At 45.7% G+C, this 16,774-nt stretch overlaps 1 protein-coding gene across 1 annotated transcript in view; it reads left to right on the top strand.

The window, feature by feature from the left end:
* The window catches only part of HS6ST3 (heparan sulfate 6-O-sulfotransferase 3), a 675,462-nt gene extending 662,313 nt beyond the window's left edge, over positions 1 to 13,149 (top strand). The window contains exon 2 of the mRNA XM_084767842.1: positions 6,175 to 13,149. Coding sequence (XP_084623968.1) covers positions 6,175 to 6,883 — 709 coding nt within the window. The 3' untranslated portion in view covers positions 6,884 to 13,149. The remainder of the gene's footprint in view (positions 1 to 6,174) is intronic.
* The last annotated feature ends 3,625 nt before the right edge of the window (positions 13,150 to 16,774 follow it).

Raw genomic sequence — 16,774 nt, 5'->3', positions numbered from 1 at the left:
GTGAAATACAGTTTCTTGAAGCAGCCAAGTAGAAAATCATTAATTTTAATACTAACTAAAATAAACTAAGTAGTTATTAATTAGCTGTAGTATGAAATAGTCGACATTTTGCTTCTTGTGTTAACTGTCTTTCTGTATCTCAAACAACAAAAGCAAATATACAGTTTTACTCTCTGTATACATTTTTGCCTTTAATAATAATGAAAATATTGTGAGAGGGGAAAAAAGGCATCAAATTTAAAGGCAACGTTGGACTTAGTTACCCAAATACATTTCGTGCAATCCTCAGTCTCTTTTGTCCAGCAATTGGTCGTCCCCTGAGAGCTGGACATTACCTTTAGCTTCTGTGAGACATGAGGTACGAGGCGTATGACTCAGAGGGGCACTGAGGTCTTAGAGCTAGCCACGGTGGATTTATGCGTGAAACTTGCCCATGTAATGCAGGGAAACGATATGGGCAGGAAGGTCAAGGGAAGAAGGCGTGATCCTTGGACTAAGCGAGAACAAACATGTTCAATGTGAAAGCCGAAAGCAATTCCCTTGTGCTGTATGTGGAGTTCTTTAATATGAGAACCACTGAAAAGTGTGTTCTCTGTTGCCTTGGAACCTCAATAAACCATGCTGAACCATATGCTTATGATCAAGTAAAATAATTACTAAATTGACAACAACATCCATTTCCTGATTTTTTTTTTCCTGTGCACACATGCATTTGTCATTATTGTCCTGGGGCCAGAAGCCTGGCAATTATAAAGAGTTCGCTTTACTTTAGGCTTTCCTAAGTGAATTCACCCAAGTTTCAGTGACGTGGGTGGCAAGTAGGAGATCTAGGGAAGGACGCTGTCACTAAGACAAATAGAGTTGTCTGTCTTAGGAACTGGTCTGGTTCAAGGAGATTGGCAGATCTGCCCCTTAATTGGTGTTTAGCATTTCTCTCACTTCATCAAAAGCACTGGTGCCTAAAGTCCCTGTGGGAACAATGGCTAATCCGGGAGCTTCCCCAGTGCTCTGTGCTTATGTGAGGGAGAGAAGGTTCCGTTCATGGGGGGTGAGGGGTATATATGAATGTCTGGCTAGGTGAAAGGAGGAAAATGAATTAGTAATTTATCAGTAAATAGACACACACACAAACACGCATGCACACACGCACACGCATGCACACACACATGCACACACACATGCAAACAAAAATGCACACATGCACAACATGCACACACACATTCACACACAAATGTACACATGCACGCACACATTCACACACAAATGCACACACACACATGTGCGCACACACACACACACACACAGATGCACACAGGGGAGTGGGTTGAAGGAGGATATTCTCCCTAGGCCTAGGCAATGGAGCTAAAGGAACGGAAGGCAATGAGAGGACTCTGTATCTCAGCCTTATTATTTTAAGACATTTTTATCTTCTATTCCACTATTAAACAAGTGTGCTTAAAAACTAAAGTTTCACATTTTAAGAAAATGAATAATTTTATTAGAGACTGAATTGACAATTATGGGAACAGAAGAAAGCGAGTTACCAGTTACCGTTTTTCAGACATGGGAGGTGTGGTAGATTTCTGTCAGTAAGACAAAATGCCTGAGAGAAAATCTTTAAAGGAGGAAAGGTGTGTTTCAGCTCCGTTTCAGAGGCTCCAGACCCTTGCTGGCTCCCCTGTTCCTTTTCACCCTGTGGGAAGGTGGGGTGTGATGGTGGGGAGCGTGTGAGGGATGCAGGAAGTGAGGGAGAGACAGGAAGGACCCAGCGCTCCAGGGCGCAGCACCAGGAGCTTAACTGTCTCTCACCATGAAGGAGCTCCACCATCACCAGGGACACTGCGGGGAGGACACGGGCGCTGCGGGGAGGACACGGGCGCTGCGGGGAGGACACGGGCGCTGCGGGGAGGACACGGGTGCTGCGGGGAGGACACGGGCGCTGCGGGGAGGACACGGGCGCTGCGGGGAGGACACGGGCGCTGCGGGGAGGACACGGGCGCTGCGGGGAGGACACGGGCGCCGCGGGGAGGACACGGGTGCCGCGGGGAGGACACGGGCGCTGCGGGGAGGACACGGGCACTGCGGGGAGGACACGGGCGCTGCGGGGAGGACACGGGCACTGCGGGGAGGACACGGGCGCTGCGGGGAGGACACGGGCACTGCGGGGAGGACACGGGCACTGCGGGGAGGACACGGGTGCTGCGGGGAGGACACAGGCGCTGCGGGGAGGACACGGGCACTGCGGGGAGGACACGGGCGCTGCGGGGAGGACACGGGCGCTGCGGGGAGGACACGGGCGCTGCGGGGAGGACACGGGCGCTGCGGGGAGGACACGGGCGCTGCGGGGAGGACACGGGCGCTGCGGGGAGGACACGGGTGCTGCGGGGAGGACATGGGCGCTGCGGGGAGGACATGGGCGCTGCGGGGAGGACATGGGTGCTGCGGGGAGGACATGGGCGCTGCGGGGAGGACATGGGCGCTGCGGGGAGGACACGGGCGCTGCGGGGAGGACACGGGCGCTGCGGGGAGGACACGGGCGCTGCGGGGAGGACATGGGCGCTGCGGGGAGGGAAACCTTGCAGGTCAGCACCACATCAGGAAGGGGCACCTGCTCTGTCAATCGTTAAAATCGGGCATGTGTGTGGCCTAGGTGCAGGCAAAATTCATGAAGATTTACTGTCTTGTGTGTGAAAAAGAAGCAAATCGAAGAAAAGAAAATTTACATATCATAAAAGATAAATTTAATCTGCTTTTTATCTTCATTAGTTGGATGTCCTTCGATCCTTCGATTCTGTATTTATTTTTACAGTTTTTCTGTTTTTGTATTTCGGCTGCAACCCAGGACAGAAACAGATGAAATGTGCATGCGAATGTCTGGCTAAACCACTTCACAAATTCTGTTAGCCACCAATGTCCAAAGTTGGCGTGTAGGACAACTCAGACTCACTGGTACAAATATTCTTCTAGGTCCTATTCTTGTACTTTAAAAACGTTTATTATAATATAACCACATAATTTCCCCTCCTCTTTCTTCCCCAAACTCTCCCATGTACCTACCTTGCTCTCCTTCAAATTCATGGCTCCTTTTCTTTTATCACTGGTGTGTGTGTGTGTGTGTGTGTGTGTGTGTGTGTGTATGTGTGTGTGTGTGTGTGTGTGTGTGTGAGAGAGAGAGAGAGAGAGAGAGAGAGAGAGAGAGAGAGAGAGTAACTATGTAATTCAGTCTGCTCTGTCCATATGCTATTACTTATACTAGTGTTTCCCCACTTGGTATTGGATCATCAAGTGACGTGCTCTTTGCTTGGGAGGTTCTCTTGCACTCAGCATCCCTTAGCAGCCTGTTGTGTTTTTACCTAGAGATAAAGCTTGTGAGACTTCCGCATTACAGGTTAATATGTCCATTGATGTCTTCCTTGTTTACTTCGTGTTTAGGCACCCGTATTGGTGAGTCTTCATGAGTCTAACTTTCCTAACATTCCTAGGATAGGTACAACTCTCAGAAAACTCCCTGTGCCTCTGGTCCTTGCCGTCTTTCCACCCCTCCCTCCACAGTGACTCCTGAGACATAGGTGCCAGAACTGTGTTGTAGATTTAGGTCTTGGTGTCAGATTTAATTTTATATACCAGTTGACTCCTTTGGGTAATAAACTGCAAAGATGCCTAAGACTTATTTTAATTATATAAACACCACTAGGCATTATTAAATGCTATATGAAGTTAAATAGTTTAGTTTGAACCCAAGGTCATTTTAAACACACTTTGAAACCATGTGCCCACTTAATATCTGATATAGCAAAGTTACCAGAAATTCTAACTCTAGTATTCTCAAATGAGATAATGCCATTTTTAAAAATTATTCTGCAGATTAACATGGGTCTTGATGTCACTACTTTGGAATTCTTACCTCCATACGCCCCCAACTCTGTTTTTTTTTTTTTAATGTGGCGAGTATAAAATTTGAGACACATAACAGAACTTGAATCTTGTTCTCACTGGATCCCACTGTTGTTGAAATACTTCTATATGTCTTCCACTTGGTATAACTAACAGGAAAGTTAATAATACTCCATTTGTGCTCTAAGTCGGCTCAGCTGAACACATTTCTAATTTAAATTCCGCTGCCCTGGTGTGCTCGGCAAGCATAGCCCCCGAGTTACATCCTTCTCATTACTGTATTCATAGTAGTTATTATGAAGTTGTTTGCAGAAGGAAGGCGAGTCTCTGCCGTGGTGACGAGGTATGAAGCCTTGGGCACTAAGCCCGTCGCCACCTAACCCTCAGCCGCGGTGGACAAAGCCCACTCCAGGCTGAACCTGATCAGCATCGGGAGCCCAAAAGTTAGGCCATGTATTTCCTGGTCTTTGTGTGCCTCTTAGGACATGTTCTTCCACTGATGGGTCATCTTTCTTTCATGCGAAAAGATAACAATGTTATAAAAAATGCTGATGGGCAATGCCAGGGCTCAGGCTGGAGTGCGCAAGGTGGTGCCAGGGAATTCTCCCTCTGCAGCTAAAGGCACCAAGTGCTGGATAAGATCCTGAAGTTTCTTTAGCACACGCCTAAGCTATTTGTGGTGAGGCTCTGCATTGAAAATAGCAGGACATAAGCAACGGCATGATGTAAAAGAAAATGCTTTATCAATTACGTCTGAAAATCAGAATAAAAGCAACTCATCACTCATCTTCCAACTATTTTTATTATTATAGCTGAGTGTGTACAGATTTCTCATCTAGTTTATTTTGGCTGATATAGAGCAAGTTCCACGCTGAATGTTTCTTCAAAAGTTTTTTGTTTTGTTGTCATATGGTTGCAAAGAAAGAGTTCTCTGGGAGGAAGGCAGATCTCATTAAATCCAAGTTCTATAACTTACTACCAGTATAATCTTTGAAGACATCTTGTCTTCTCAAATTCTTAGTTTATTCAATACTAAATAAAAACAAAAAGAATTAGTGTGCACTCACCTCTGAGTCAGCAGCACTGTAGACCTATTATCTACCTGTCAGTCGCTCATCTGCCTGTCATTTATCTCTCATCTACCTATCGACCTATCTGTCCGTGTGTGTGTGTGTGTGTGTGTGTGTGTGTGTGTGTGTGTGTGTTTGTCTGCTTATCTTATTGTCACACTTCTTCAAAGAACACACACTAAGACAGATCAAGCTCACATGTCTGTGTCTTCTCCTTCTTGGGGACAAGGACAAGCAGAGGGTAGACACGCTGCACAATACTCCTTCCCCTCCGGCCACGGCAGGCCACTTCTTGGCCAGTTGGAAGCATGCGAGGCCTTTTCCAGGGGGCTGCCTGGGGCTCTTCGTGGATCATTGTGAGAACTATACTTGTGTCCCCAGGGCAACTCTTGAGTCTACAGGATTGGCCCTATGTTTCTAGAGCAGGCTCCGAGAAATGAGACAAGAACTGGACTGGGACTGACAGGATCAAGTTGGATTCTTTGGAAAGACAAGGGGGAAAGTAGGGTTTCAGAAATGGAAGATAGCTCAGAGGACTCGCGTGTACTCTGTTCTGTAGTCCTCTCCGTGGGTTCTTTGAGAAGCTTCAAGCCTCTTCTTATGCACTTTAAGTGGCAAGGGTGTGATGAGCAGTTCACCTGTTCCCTCCTGAGCTTAAAATCTGAGTCTCACTGTCATGAGAAAAGATGAACTGGGCTTTGGTCTTGACATTCTTGGTCCTCTGACCTTGGATATATACTTTAATTCATTGTGTGCTTCTTTCTCTAGCAGTGCTGTGCACAAACTTATAAAAGTTTTATGTAAAGCTCAAGTAAAACAGTTGATGGGTAAAACCTTTCCATTTCCGGTGGGGGGTGGTGGCGGGAGCACATTTTTCAGCCTTTGGCATCTACTTTACATGTAACCAACTAAAGCCATCGGTACTTATCAGTGACTAACTGCTGCGTAAGTGAACCAGTGAATAAATGATTCATTTGGCTCCCATCTATTCCGTCCACATTTGGAAGGATAGAAAAGTCTTCATAAACTTAGGACTGACACTTGGTCCGTGATGTCAAGATAGGAGTATACACTTTGTCAGTGTGAATTCAGGCCGATTGTCTCCCTTGGGCAATCGGCGGTAGCATGCATCCACTTGGCATCGCTACCGTCCCCGGCGATTCATAACGACAAAACTCAACCACTGACCTCCTCCTCTAATCTCTTCCAGGAATTTCTACTACATCACAATGTTGCGGGACCCAGTGTCGCGTTACCTGAGTGAATGGAAACATGTCCAGAGAGGGGCCACGTGGAAAACCTCTCTCCATATGTGTGATGGAAGGAGCCCCACCCCGGATGAGCTGCCTACCTGCTACCCTGGGGATGACTGGTCTGGGGTCAGTTTGCGGGAATTCATGGACTGCAGCTACAACCTGGCCAACAACCGCCAGGTGCGCATGCTCGCAGACCTCAGCCTGGTGGGCTGTTACAACTTGACTTTCATGAACGAGAGCGAGCGAAACACCGTTCTGCTACAGAGTGCCAAGAGCAACCTGAAAAGCATGGCCTTCTTCGGGCTCACCGAGTTCCAGAGGAAAACACAGTTTCTCTTTGAGAGGACATTCAACCTGAAGTTTATCTCTCCTTTCACACAGTTCAACATCACGCGGGCTTCCAACGTGGACATCAATGAGGGAGCCCGCCAGCACATCGAAGAACTGAATTTCCTCGACATGCAGCTTTACGAGTACGCAAAAGATCTCTTCCAGCAACGCTACCATCACACCAAACAGCTAGAGCACCAGAGGGACCGCCAAAAGAGGCGTGAGGAGCGGAGGCTGCAGCGGGAGCACAGAGCACATCGGTGGTCCAAAGAGGATGGGGCCACAGAGGGGACTGTCACCGAGGACTACAACAGCCAGGTAGTTAGGTGGTGACCCTCTGCCTGCTCCTGGTTAGGAAGGGGATGTAAGCAGGCGTCTTGTGCTTCGGCTGGATGGCGTTGAAGAAGTCGGGCCACGCTGAGGACCTCTGGCGGTTAATTCGGACATCTGCTTCCTCTTTGTCTTCGTTTTCAATCCAGCTGGAAACTTTCCATCTTGTTCCTTTTCCTTTTCTACACTATTTTCTGATGACTGATATTAAGTGGGATAGAAATGTATCCAACAGACCGTTGTAGAGGGGGTCAGGGGAGGCCTAAAAAAAAAAAAAACAAAACAAAAACGGAGAACATTTGTAGAATCTCTGCCACTCTCGGTGGGTCAGCTTGGGAACCTGGACGCACAGAAGCACACAGGAAAAACAAATGCATGGTTTGGCTAGTCTGCTAAATGCAGCGGATTTAGCCCAAAAGAATATTGATATACAGAGAGAGAGAGAGAGAGAGAGAGAGAGAGAGAGAGAGAGAGAGAGAGAGAGACCCTTTTTCCCTTGGGTGACCTTTCTCACTCAGTTTTCAATTGAAGAACTGTTGAAACGGGTTTTAAGTAATGAATAACATGGTTTGTCCCTGCAGCTGGTTTTAAACAAGACCGCTGTAATCCTGACTATAGCTAGAGACCCCTCGCCTGCAAACTCTGACATCAGAGCCCTAAGCCATGTGTCCAGTCTGTCTTTTAGGGAGCAGAGAGTGGACACAAGGTAGGGTGGGTTATGGCCTGAGAAATGAATGCTGGTGGGGCAGTTGGGGGAAACACACCGATTTAGTAATGCCTAAGGAGACTGCACTTTATCAGTGCTAATCTTCCAGATAAAGAATAAGTTTAAAAAAATGTACAAGAGTGAGAGTAAAGAAACCAGAAGAAAGCCCCCATTTCTAACCTAGCATTAGAACCTCAGCTGTCAAAAGAATGTCAGTCTTCTAGCTCTGTGGAGCACAATTCTGCTGCCACAAAACAAAGGACGTTTTCAAACAAACTTGTCTTAGAGAGCAGGGGCTGAGCCAATAAGGACATACCATACTTTCCAGGTCAGTACACGAAGGGTCTGGAGACGATCCCACAGGGTTCGGAAGGATGCTGCACCTGGCATCTGCAGTGCCTCTGAACTGCTGTCTTCCTGTGTGATCATTGCCTGTTCTGCAGCCACAACCAGAGAACCAAGCTACAGTGTATGAAACTGAAAACAGGCTGCATTGCACTAGGTTCCCTGGCTTTGCCCTTTCCAATCCACAGCGGCAATAACTTCTGTGGAGAGGAATATGGAGGAAGGAATGGAAAGTCTTCGGCTGGCATTCAATTGGAAGATCAGAGAAGGTAGAAGGTTTTACACCAATTGATAAGATTAATCCTTTCAAGGAGCTGAAGGCCAAAGGCTCAGAGGCCCCTAATCAGATCGGAAAGCCTATTTCATTGATGTCCTGCATGTTTGATGCTTAAGCCAGCTTTACATAAGCCACTTCCTGGGCCTTCAGAATGCTCTTTCCGGAGTTGAAAGGCCATCCTCTCCCAGTATTTGCTGAGTGCCTGGTGCAAGGGAACCTAGCATCTCTTGCAGATGCCAATGGATAAGTGGCTTTGGTGTTTTTTGTTTTGTTTTGTTTTGTTTTGTTTTTTTTCTCTCTCTCTCACTGTGGTTGGCATCTCCTGTACCACAGGAGATGATATCAGTGGACGCTGTTGTGTGTCGTGTTCTAAGAGAAGGGGGTAGATACTTCATTATTTAGTCTTCATTATATAGGCGAGAAAATGAAGGCCACAGGAGGAACAAGTTGTCCTTAGAGATAGCAAGGTAGACCCGGCTGTCCACAGAATACAAGATCTGTAGCTACGCTGTGTCACACATGTGGTGGATATGTTCCTCCAAGTATGTAAGAAGCCAGATGTCAGACCTCTGGAGAGTTGGTTGTATAGAGTGAGGGGACCACATTCGCAGTGATCCCGCCCCCTTCTCTCCTCATCACCATCCCACTAAAGAGCTGAGAGAGATGGATGACTTCTTTGGCCACTGTAACTTGGGAGCTACACACAGATGTAAATTTAAAGGGGACAGCTAGCTTTTTAGTTGGTAGAGATGAGACCTGTCAAAATATACATGTCTCTTTATGATGATCCTGCTCCAAAGGAGGAAGCGGGGAAGGAGGCCGCAGGCATGGATGAGAACACGTTCAGTTGTTAAGATCCAGTGTTCAGTCAGAATGGAGACCTGAAAATTATGCCTCTACCGTCAACTGTTATGCACGCGAACATGTGTGAGACACACACATGCACACGGGCGCACACTCGCACACGTGTGTGTGCACACACACATACACAGTTCAGTATTTTTTTCAAATGGAAAAGTCAAAACAGGCTAGAAAGCATCAGATTGATTCTTTCAACCTTACTGTACACTTTGGCAAGGAATCCTTGGAGGTGCCCCCTGCTATCTTCACACTGTCCCTCTGGAACCTTAGGGCTTATATCAAAAGGCGTCTAATGCCTCACTGCTGAGGGCATGATGTATGAGCCTCCCTCAGGCTGAGAGCAGACAGCCGGGCAGTGTGAGGAGGAGAAACCATCTTGATGTTGCCCCCAGGTCAAGGCTAAGAGAATTGGAAAGAGTAGCACGGGCTTCCTCGCATGTATGGTTCCATTCAGAAGCATCGCAGTGGCCGTGTCCCCAGGGTCCTGTGTTGACAGAACTGTAGAGGTGGGATGCAGTGTGCTATCTGAAAATTGAATGCACAGCTCCATGCTGGGTGATGCTGCAGGAAGAGATGTCAGTGATAGGTGCAGGACGCTAAAGATGCATGGGAAGTCATCAGCCTCAAGGTCCCGAACCACATCAGCTCTAACTACATAGATGTCCAGCGCCTAACAGGAAAACAACCCCCAGGTAATGCCCCTTCTTGTGACTCTGCTGGTCCTCGGGCTGGAGCTCCTCCCTCCATTCTCTTGGCAGTAGTAGGATAAAAAAGTGGATTGGAGAATATATGAGTTATGTGGTATATGTGTGTGTGTGTGTGTGTGTGTGTGTGTGTGTGTGTGTCTGTCTGTCTGTCTGTCTGTCTGTGTGTCTGTGTGTGGTGTGTGTGTCTATATGTGATATATACATGTCTGTGGTGTGTGTCTGTGTGTGATATGGTGTGTGTGGTGGTGTGTGTGTCTATATGTGATGTGTGTGTCTATGTGTGATGTGTGTGTATGTGGCATGTGCATGTATGTGTAGTATGTGTGTTCACATTTTTCAGGGTATTGTAGGGAGTGTCTGCATGTTGTGAAATTCCATATGTGTGTATGCATCTGTCCATCTGTCTGTCTGTTGGCATATTGTAGTGTGTGGTGTGTCTTTCTGACTGTCCACATTTTGCAGTGATGTGTGTGTGTGTGTGTGTGTGTGTGAGGTGTGTGTGTCTCACACACATTTTATTCACATTTTGTTATATACTAAGAGAGACACTCTTTTTGTCTCCTCCCAGCTCTTAGATGCCTACTCTTGATAGTGGAGAAAATAATTAACAACCTTACCAATCAATGTTGACAACACTTAGGGAAGATTATGAGTTACTCAAAAATATAAAGATGTGTTTATGAAAAATTTAATCAAAAGTTTGAAGTAAAAATCTTTGGGCACTAATAATTTTTATTGCTTCTCCACCCTATTTTCACTTGAGCAAGTGGAGTATGAGCAGAGGGATTGCAGATCATGTCTCACTGGCTAGAATCTAGCTAGCTAGAACACATCTTTCTTATTCACTGCTGGTGTCCTCATACGTGGAAGAGCTCTATTGTTAAAGAAACAATGGAAAACTAATGCTGATTAAAAACTATTAGTCCACAAGTACACAAGGAAAAGAAAAAATGCCAAGTCTTTTCAGTGGCATTATTTTCTCATAAGTTTTACAAAGGATGAGATTAAATTCTTCTTTGTCAGCATTTAATGCTTTTCAAAACATTTCCGTGTGGTATCTCATTTGGCCTGACTTATATCTTATGTACTGACTGACAGTTCCATTCTTTTATGTTTCATCATTTGGCATGAAGATTCAGAGATGTTGAAAGATACCCCATCTCTCATTCATTAGAAAGGTGCTCAGAGCCCATGGTCTTTCAGCCTTGGAGCTTTTCCTACTGCTGTATGCTGCTTGGTATCAGTCCTGGGACTGGGAATTGCAAGAATATGAAATCTAAATCTTTATTGATTTCTGTCTTTCTTCAACGTGTTGTGGAGCTGCAGTGAATGACCTAGAAAACACCATGGACCAGCGCAGAAGACTCTCAGCTCTGCCTCAGTGAAGGGGTCTCTTAGTAGGATGAAATACTCTGATAGAGAGAGGTCCAGGGGAGTCTAAGAAAAACACATGAATTCAAGGGAGACACTCAAATACCTCCAGCTGTGTGCCAACTCTATTCCACCCGCAAAACTACCCAATATGCAGACTGAAGAGGCTAAGCTTCCAACTCCAATGGGATACTCAGCGTTCAGGAAATTGAGAATCAGTGGCTGCCCATTAGGAAAGCTTAGGGGTGATCAATAGAACCCTGCTCACAAAATCCCCCCTCTTCATTTCCTCCCTAGGTCACTGGTATTATCATCAACATATTGTTGTAGTTCTTATGCGTTTTATTTGGTATTCTCTGGGTCCCTTTGCCCGTTGCTGGAGAGCTGACGCACTTTGAGCTGAGGTAATAAGTAAGCAGCTTCACCCAGCTTATCGGATTCTTTCTCAGACATGTCGTCTGAGTGAGAAGAAGGTCAGAGTGGGATCAAGCAGAAGTGGAGGACCATGGGCAGCAGGGCAGCTATAGGAGAAGGTAGGGCTCAGAGAGGCAGAGCACCAAAAGAGAGAAAGACAATGGTTAAAAAATAACCAGGCAGTGAGCGCGATGTGTGAACACGATGAAGACGCAGCTTTCCCCCTGAGATCAAGGGTAGCCCCAAAACACATAACTTCTTCTAGCCACTTAGAAAAGCACAACGGGAGATGGTGATCCATGAGGTGGGCTCAGAACGTCTGGTAACTTCTGGGTTGGAAGGCTAAGTGGGGGGAGGGGTGGGGGCGGGGATTACATAGAGAACTGCACCCACCAGACACAGGTGGGAGTGCTCGGATGTGATCGCACCTGTGAGTCTAGGTTTTCCTTTTTCATTATTATTGTGCCTCTACTGGTCACCAGAACTTTACCTGGATACCTCCCGGCTGAGTACCTGGGCTGCCGACTTCTGGGGAGCAGACAACAGGTCCTTCCATACCGTTGGCTTCCCTTTTTATACTGTCCTGTTTCTACTGGGCACTAGCCAATGCCAGCTCTGTTCTCATAATATTCACCAGGACTCATCTGGATGAATTCTCTGAAATGGAGTGAGCCTTACTGGTCAAGTGGGAGCATGTTGAGTTTTGTGGTCTCTCAGCTAGAACACCCATGGACCCATCTTCGCAATGTATTGACAGAACTGACCGCCCCTGCAGAGGACTGGCCTGTTGTGAACACCAGCAATGCTTGCAAGCCTCTACATTTCTAGACAAGGACTGGGGGTAGTCTGGAGGAATGCTGGGATGAGGAATCTGCAGACACAGATGTGCAGGTGTTTCTGGAGCCTGTCGTCTTCTTCAACCTCCACAGGAAAGACTGAAACTGTCTATCTTCAGCAGCACTTTGAGGGGCACTGTATGAGATCTTTGCTCTGCCTTCCTGTGGGAACTCATGAAAGGACAGAGATCAGGGCCACAAATCCTTGGCTCTTGCTGAGGAAAAAGTGTCCTGACAAGCAGTTTTATGTGACTTAGTCATGACTACACATCTTCCATCTTCTTGTCGTGCTTTATTTGGATCATGTGACCATGATTTTTCTCCCAGTTTTGCTTGCATTTTTCCTCTTCTTCTTTTCCTCCTCCTCCTCCTCTTCTTCTTCTCCTTCTTCTCCTTCTTCTTCTTCTTCTTCTTCTTCTTCTTCTTCTTCTTCCTCTTCTTCTTCTTCTTCCTCTTCTTCTTCTTCTATGTATCAAATCAATGTTAGAGAAAAACTAAAATCTTTATCTGGTGCCCCATTTTAGATGTAAGATAGTTATTCAATAGATGCAAATTATTTCTCCTAGGGGGTGTTTCCTCTTTTGTTTCTGTGCAGTATGTATGAACTTGGTTAACAGGAGACTATATTGTGACATTATCAACCTTTATTGCTATTTAAAAATGATAGTTTGTAGAACTGAGGATTCCCATTGATGTGAAGCACAATTTAATGAATAAGTTAACATATTAAACTGTTGTGATGTCAAGAATAATTATTTTCTGTGGTGTTTTTGTCAGGCCTTGATACAAGATGAAAAAAATAGTCAAATACTTGAAGGGATTTGTAGAAATCAAATCCACAGAATCAAACTCTGGAAATTGGCACTATGGATATAAATGTGGTCATTGAATGCGAAACCATAAAAGCTATAAAAGACAAAGAATATGAGGATTGAAAGCAGAGAGAGTTTGTGAGGTCAGGGAATTTTTCACAGGCTCTCAAACACATCAATTTCTAAGACTGCTTCTCAACATCCCCCCCCCTCTCTTCACCCACCTGAGTACCTTAAAACCAGCCACAAGATGGAACGCCACCTGCTGAGGGGAGGCGAGATAAAGACTAGAGAAAACATGGTGAAAGAGAAGCAAGGATTCTATAAAAAGGACCTGTGAATCCTTCAAAGAGAAAGGTTAGAAAAAAAAGAGGAAACCAGAGCAAAAGAAAAATAAACAAAAAGTGGAGGCTAATACGGTCCTCTCCACTCAGTCAGTCTGTGATGTGGCTGAGACTCAAAGCAAAATAGCTGGCTTTTATAATGCAGCGAGGGCAGAAATTCCAGGTTAGAACTATTTCCCTCAAGTAACACAATTGTCATTTTCTTTTTCTTTCGTGGAATGGAAACTGTGGGTTCCTGCCCTGCTTATGAGTGAGAATTCTTTTAGCCATAAGAAAATATCACTTAACCAAATTCCTCTCTAGTGGGAATCACACAAAAGGGACACTGGCTTTCTAACGATTGCAAGAGCCACAAGATGTGTTCCAGAAAACAGTGGAAATTAAACACACACTATCTTCATGCCCTCTGAGCACAGAATCACACACTAACAGGCACAAATGCATACACAGAGAGACACGGGCATGTACACACAGACACATGCATACTCACAGATCTCACACACACACACACACACACACACACACACACACACACACACACACGCACACACTCGAGGTGGGGGGGCTTTCACAGACTTCCAAGGAAAACCTAATCTAAGAGAAAAACTGAGAAACCCTAAGGTTCATGCCCTTGATTTATCTTAGAAAAACATGCGTCTCTCACCACGTCACCCTTCTCCTAGAAGCTACTATCAGTGGTTCCAAGTAGGTGATTATTAGAAATACATATTATTATTATTATAGATCTCAATGGCCTACTTTCACTTTTAGTTTTTCATTGTTATTGACTACATTGTTTTTTGAGATAGGATCTGGCTGTGTATTATAGACTAGTGTTGAACTCTACACAATCTTGCCTTGGCCTCCTGGGGCTTTTGGCAATACCCAGCACATTTTTTCATTTAAATGAAGCATCTTACAGTTTCTCTTTGACATTTCAAAACTGTCTTTGGGGCTATTAGTAGGTAAAGAAAGAACTAACTTGAGCCCAGGACCAGGATACAGCTACACTGAGTCTCACAATCCAGATGCTCACTATGATGTTGACTTGACGGAGAAGGAATGGCGAGGGCATTAGTGAGCCCATCTGTGGGTGTGCCTGTGAGGTACTTTGAAGAGGACTAAGACAAGATCCACCCTCCATGTGAGTGTCAGTCTCTCATGGGCTTGGGCTCCAGGCTGAACAAGAAGTGGAACAGAAGAAAGGCAGTTGCGTACCAGCTAAGCATGATTTCTCTGCTCCTTAATCCACCCAGATGTGCGCAAGCATCCTTACACTCCCGCTGCCACAGGTAGGAGCCACTCCACAGGCCATGTCTTTGCTGCCACAATGGACTGCACCTTCAAACAACGGCCACAATGGATCTTTGTTCCTTTAAGTTGCTGTTGGTCAGGTACTTTGTCAGAGAAATGAAAAATATAACTAGTACAGCTAAGTGGCCCATGGGGTAAATACATATGGCCTAGATACACTGTGCATGATAATTCGTATCCCAGGCAAGATGAAACAGGGGCAAGTCTTCATCACACTGCTCGGAATGGCATACAGTTTGAATCTAACACAGTGTTTGTTTATGGGATTTTCCAGTCAATATTTATCACTAAGTAAATCTGTTGTTCAACAATTCCATGCATGGACGTAATGCATTCTGGTTATTCTCATACCCTACCGTACCCCCAGTATCTCTACCGTACCCCCAGTATCTCTACCGTACCCCCATTATCTCCTTTTTTCCCTTCCAGGCCTCCTCCTCCACCAGATACATCCGTTTCCCACGCAACTTTTTATTTTGTTATATGGCCCACTGAATTTAGCTAGAACCTTGTATATTATCGGGAGTTAGAACTGTCTGCTGGAGCCTTGTGGGCCCACTAGTGAACATATGGGGACTGATCCTATCCCAGAATCCTCATAATGCTCTCCAGAGCCCATGCCTGACTTGAGACAGGCACTTCAGTTCCTGTGGAAGCATGATTTCAACAGCCTTGTTGTGCCCTGCCCCAAGAGCTGTGTCATGCCCTGCCCCAAGAGCAGTTCCTAGACCTCTTTCCCATCTTCTAGACATTAGCCATTTTCAATCCCCTTTCTACAATGTTCTCTGCATATCAGGGAAGGTGGACTAAATATGTTGGTTAAGGCTGAGCCCTCAGTCACTCATTCTCAGACACCTGAGCAGCTATGAGTCTCCACATTGACTGCTGATCACTACAAAGAGGCACGTCTCTGATTAAGACAGAAAACGGCACTCATCTATGGGCGTAAACATAAGTATTAAGAAGGCAGTGTAGTGATGTTTAAATTTAACTGAAAAACAGGAGTAAGTTTCTTCTAGAGACCATTTCTTAGGAGTAATTTTTGACTGAGTTTACAGTAGTAGGCACAGATTACCTTTCGGCCGCAAGTCCAAAAGCTGGTTACCCCCATCACAACTAAACCATTATTGTACCCCTAGGAAACTCTTGTCTGGTAAGTTGGCACCGTGGCTTGTAGGTTCCATAGCTGGGTAAAGGCCAAGGATGCCTTTTCTCCTCCAGCAGAAGACCTTTTGGCGCTGTGACAGGTAGATAGCGAGGAGGACTTATCCAGCTGAGTTACAGCTCTGCTTCTCTACCTATTGCAACAAAGATGGGTGGTGTCCCAAAGTGTAAAGGTTTAAACAGGCATGAGGGGATATATGAAGTAAGAAGGAAGCAATAGGGAGAGCTGGAGAAAATGAAGAGTGCATGAAAAAGCACAATGGAAATCTAGTGGTTTGTGATTTTAGAAACAAACATAATAGGAGGGGGGGAAAGCAACACAAAGACAGATGAGGGACATTCAGCGTGGATGGGTACTACTGCACTAGAAGCCATGATCATTAAACAAAATACCAAGACCAGGGGGACAATGCCTCCTTGTGAGTTTTTGGTCATGGGTACTCCAGAGGCCCCCCAAAGAATGAGCTCTTTCTGTTTCTCATGGTTGCCCACTATTATTAGGCTGTTTACCATTCTACAGCGACCGGAACATGAAAAAACGAACCTGAAAATGGGGTGAACTAAGTCTCATGCAATAGCCAACGTTTTTGCCATGTGCAAACATATCCTTGTGGTTATACGCAGACTGACCTTATGAGAACTTTACTCAAGTGACCTTTCTTAACCCTCGGGGTACAAATTGTCTGATGCTCTGAACAATGTTGGGTAGCAGACGGGAGAGAGCTCACTTTAGACTTTCTGGC

The sequence above is a fragment of the Acomys minous genome (genome assembly GCF_964271855.1).
Source record: "Acomys minous genome assembly, chromosome: 18".
NCBI lineage: Eukaryota > Metazoa > Chordata > Mammalia > Rodentia > Muridae > Acomys > Acomys minous.
The sequence above is the reverse complement of the archived record's forward strand: the minus strand, read 5'-3'. Positions and strand labels throughout refer to the sequence as shown.